At 36.0% G+C, this 4,809-nt stretch overlaps 1 protein-coding gene across 1 annotated transcript; it reads left to right on the top strand.

Annotated features, from left to right (window-relative positions):
• The first annotated feature begins 203 nt into the window (after nt 1-203).
• LOC103493327 (probable sodium/metabolite cotransporter BASS1, chloroplastic) lies at nt 204-3,328 on the top strand. The gene is made up of 7 exons (XM_008454033.3): nt 204-778; nt 929-1,069; nt 1,886-2,041; nt 2,114-2,235; nt 2,400-2,561; nt 2,867-2,927; nt 3,006-3,328. Exons 1-7 carry the CDS (start codon nt 389-391, stop codon nt 3,183-3,185), a joined length of 1,212 nt encoding a protein of 403 aa, XP_008452255.2. The 5' UTR covers nt 204-388; the 3' UTR covers nt 3,186-3,328.
• Nucleotides 3,329-4,809: the final 1,481 nt, after the last annotated feature.

Here is a 4,809-nt window from a genome sequence, read left to right as displayed (position 1 = left end):
AAGAAAACAAAATTAGATTCAAAATTAAACACACATCGATCACCAGCCATCTAAAATAGGAGATTAATACTCACGATCAAATTTCAATATGCAATGAATTTGTTTAACTGATTGTCCAAAGCCTTTATTGATGGAAGATGAATGAACCCAAAGATAACGAAATAAATTGTTAAAAGGACTACCAAATTCCAACATCTTGCTTTGGGCCAATATTTCTACCAATTTGTTGATAGCAATCTCTTGCTTCCTAATAATTTCCCAACACAATCTTGTCGTTGCACAAAAATACAAGCCATGTTGGTTTGCTTCACTTACTTCACTCAATTTCTATCATCTCCTTCAATTCCCCTTCTTTTCTTCACAAATCGGAGCCGCAGAATTCTGCACAATGCCTCCGATTTCTCTGCAACTCACCCCCTTCATTTCCCCACTACTCCACCGCCCTAATCTCTGCCTTCACCGACCCCCAATTCCCCGTCTCTCGCCGCCCAGATCACTCACCATCCGATCGGTTCAACAAAATAACGAACACCCATCTCCGTCGCCACCGCCCAAACCCACTGGTTTGGACGATTTTCTTTCCACGGCGGCTAGTCTCTACCCTCTCTATGTGACGGCTGGCGGGATTGTTGCTTGCGTCGAACCCTCGACCTTCTCGTGGTTTGTGCAGAGAGGGCCGAGTTCCTATAGCTTATCTCTTGGTTTGATTATGTTGGCCATGGGGCTTACTCTAGAGATCAAAGATTTATTTAATTTGTTCATGCAAAGACCTCTTTCCGTGAGTTTTTGGAATCTGAACTTGTTTAGATTGTGTTGAATTGGGTTTGGGGTTTGGGGGATTTTGATTATTGATTTGATGGGATGGAACTGGGGGTTTGTGGTAATTTTTGTAATGCTTGATGGTTTTGACTCTGTTGCTTTGTTTTAGATAATGTTTGGATGTGTAGCTCAGTACACAATTATGCCGGCTTCTGCAGCGGTGGTCGGAAAATTTTTGGGGCTTTCCCAGTCACTTTTGTCCGGTTTGATCTTGCTTGGATGTTGCCCTGGAGGATCTGCTTCCAATGTGGTATTAATGCTTATGATCTCTGTTTTCTTCTTTGTTCTGTTTAATTTCTTAGAACTTTTGTTTTTCTCCTAAAAACGGCAAAAAAAAAAAAAAAAAAAAAAAAGATGTAGAAAGCGAAGAGCCGCAACCTACTAAAAAAAAATACTACCTAATTTGTTTCAAAAGAATCACTTTATAATCCTGTATTTTAAAATTTAGAATCCAAATCTGATACAATACAAACATAAAACTTTTTTATGCTTTTTAGAATATGTTCTATTTGGATCACATAATTCAAAAACAGTTTTAAAAGATGTTGTACTTGATAAATTTAAAAACATAAAACAAAATTCAGATGGTCAATCAAATACCGGACGGCGGACATCATAGTGGCAAAGATAGGAATAGGATCCGTATTGTTCTTAATTAATGAAAATTCTTCTCAGAAGATGATGCTTATGTGTTCTAGAAGTTTATACAGAGAAATTATACACAAATGTTGGATTAAGACTATATATAGTTCAGTTTTGTTGTTGCTGTTGTTATTACCATTGAAATTGATGATTAACCTTCTTGATATTTGACTGCTAATTATTCTATTTATTGCATCTTTGTACTCGATTTGAGAGATGGATGTTTCTTAACAGAGTTTTCATCCATAAGGCTGAGTAACACATTTCTGTGTTCAAAGTAGTTGTCTTAGTTAAGCATTATGGACAACTTTATGAATGCAATCATCAACAAATGAACTAGATTTCCTACTTTACAGCCTTGACCACAATAAGTTGATTGATTAAGTTTTCCGTTCGCGGTTACTTCAATCAAATAGTATTTCAGGTAACCTTAATTGCTCAAGGCGACGTTCCTTTGTCTATTGTAATGACAGTATGCACAACTCTAGGAGCCGTAATTTTCACTCCCTTTCTGACAAAGTTTCTAGTAGGAGCTTATATTCCAGTCGACGCTGCACAGCTTTCTCTCAGCACCCTTCAGGTAAAGTTATGTCCTCATTTGCCGTCGTAGTCATGTTCTCAAGTCATCACCATCGTCTTCTTTTTTGGTTAGGTGGTGGTAGCTCCTATCCTCTTAGGTTCTTGTTTGCAAAAGGCATTTCCTTCCCTGGTGAAATTGGTGTTACCATTTGCACCACTTGTTGCTGTTTTAACTTCCTCGCTGCTTGCTAGCAGGTCTCGGTTCTTCAACAATTGTTTTCTTTTTCTTTTTCTTTTTTTTCTTTTTTCTTTTTTCTTTTTTTGGCTTCACTAAGTTGTGCTTACCAATGGAAACTTCGTCAAAAGCCTTTTACTGTTTTTCGCTCTCACACACCTTTGATTACCTTTTTCTTGATTAGTGTCTTCTCGGAGAATGTCATTCGTATCAAATCGTCAATGGTTAGTGCCACATTGGCCTCTGATGCATCTCTATGGACAGTCCTTAAAAGTATATTATCAGGAGAGCTGGGAGTAGTAATACTTTCGGTGTTTTGTTTACACTTTGCTGGTTTCTTCGTCGGGTAAGTTGCATCTCTTTCCTCATCTCAATGGACTTAGTTGCTCGAATGCTGAAGCTAAACGAATTTTGTACGATATAAATCATTTGAGATGTAACTCAAAGTAATGAACCAAAATGAATACTTAGCCACCGATCAATTACATAAGATGGATGAAATTTTGTGTTTCCTCCCAAAACAGAATCTTCTCATATGTTGTAGATACCGATCCTTGTTTGCAAGAAGAATATGAAATCTAATATTGTTATAAAAGATGAAATCACTCGATTGGCTCACTACACACCCTTACGAGCTTCCATGATTTGCAGGTATATAGCAGCTGCTATCTGCGGGTTTCAAGAACGAGAACGAAGAACTATATCCATGCAGGTAAGCAAACGACATTCACTTATGGAGAAACTGAAAAACATAGATATATGGATGAGAGGGTGTGGATTTTGGTTTCAGGTTGGGATGCAGAATTCATCACTGGGAGTTGTTTTGGCAACCTCACATTTTAGTTCAGCAAAGGTGGCATTGCCTCCAGCAATTTCAGCTGTGATAATGAACATAATGGGGAGCACTCTTGGATTTTGTTGGAAATATATTCAACCTTCTGATGAAGTGAAAACCAGTGTTGTTGCCTAGTGAATTTCTTGTTCTTTTGTTCTTTTTTTTTTTTTTTTTTTTTTTCTTTTTGTATTTAATTTTACATCTTATTTCCAAATGTAAAAAAATATACTTTTATTCTTTAAATTCACTATAGAATCTCCATGCCAATTTAAGTGTTACTGATTCTTTTCTTTTTTCTTTCTTTTCAAATTAGGTTCAGTTGACATCTTTTTCTATAAAATTAAAACAATACCTGCTCATCAATAATGGATATACCCAACCAAGATCTCAAATATTAGAATCCTCCACCTTCAAGTCTTGCAATGTCGTATTTATCTTAGAGGAGGGAAAAAGTGTAGTTCTAGAAAGCACAAGTATTGACATGCAACAAATGGCCAGACGAGATGTAGGGATATATTACTTTTTTTAGTAAAAAGATTAAATATATGTCATGCATATTATGAAATATTATAAATTAAAAACATCAAAATAAGAACTCTATGATTGATCATGAACACGATGACAATAGATAAAATGATTGGTCGCCCAACAATAAAAGTATAAACATATATATTTCTTGTAATGCGACTCTCAAATCGTTACAACACTCTAAATTACATTATCATACACTTTAAATTACATTATCATACACAAATAATAATTAAGAAAAAAGTTACATTATCATACACAAATAATAATTATGAAAAAATTAATCGCGAAAGTTACACTTTCGCATCTTGTTATCGAACTTAATACAAAAAAAAAAGTATTTACCTTTAAATTTAACTCTAAATTCTTAAACAAATGTGTTTGCACAACAACAATAGTAATAATAAAAAAATTCTACAATCAAACCACAAAACAAAGTTGAGATCCACCAGTCCCAAGTCTAGAAATCAGTTCATAGTCTCCAAAAAAAAAAAAAAAAAAAAAAAAAACATCACCCAAATCTACAAGCAAAATTCCCTAGAAATGTGTACGTTCCTTGAACAAACATCTATCTCTAATAAATTTAAACAAGGAGAATATTTATGACAACTCCAAAAAAAAAGTATTAACACTCCATAGAATCAGATCATTCAAAACAAAGAACATCAATGTATGCAAAACACCAACACCCAAAAGCATATCTTACATAGCACAAAGTTGGCAGCTAGATGTGAACATTGTATAAAAGAGCTTTTCTACCTTGAGAAAAACAGAGGCAGACAAAAACCAAGCTTATTATATTGGTGTCGACGTCTATATCTGAGTGTGTCGCAACCACTAGGCCAATGCTATCTCCATTTGAACAATAATCATGAGCAAGATATCTTAATTTCAAAATCCTGCGATGCTATTTCCAACTGAATACCCATCTTGGACATGAAAATGAATTCCACTACCTTAGAAACAAACTTTGAAGTTTAAAATTTAAATTTTCCATGGACAACTTGACACCTTAATGTCACGCCCCAAAAATAGACCCCCAAAATTTTTCGAAAATAAGGCTCCTTAGCATTGCCCAAGAGGATCCAACCAAGTCCCACACAGTCCAAAGGTCCTAGGAAAATAAGCAAAGTCACGCAAGGGTCATGACACAGCCGTTGGAGCCCACGGACGCATGAGCGGCAGCCAAGCGCGCGCGGCCCTGGCATGGCATGGGCGCGCGCGCGCGCGC

This window comes from Cucumis melo, chromosome 6 (genome assembly GCF_025177605.1).
Source record: "Cucumis melo cultivar AY chromosome 6, USDA_Cmelo_AY_1.0, whole genome shotgun sequence".
NCBI lineage: Eukaryota > Viridiplantae > Streptophyta > Magnoliopsida > Cucurbitales > Cucurbitaceae > Cucumis > Cucumis melo.
Note: the sequence above shows the minus strand (reverse complement) of the source record. Positions and strands in the feature narration are given on the sequence as shown.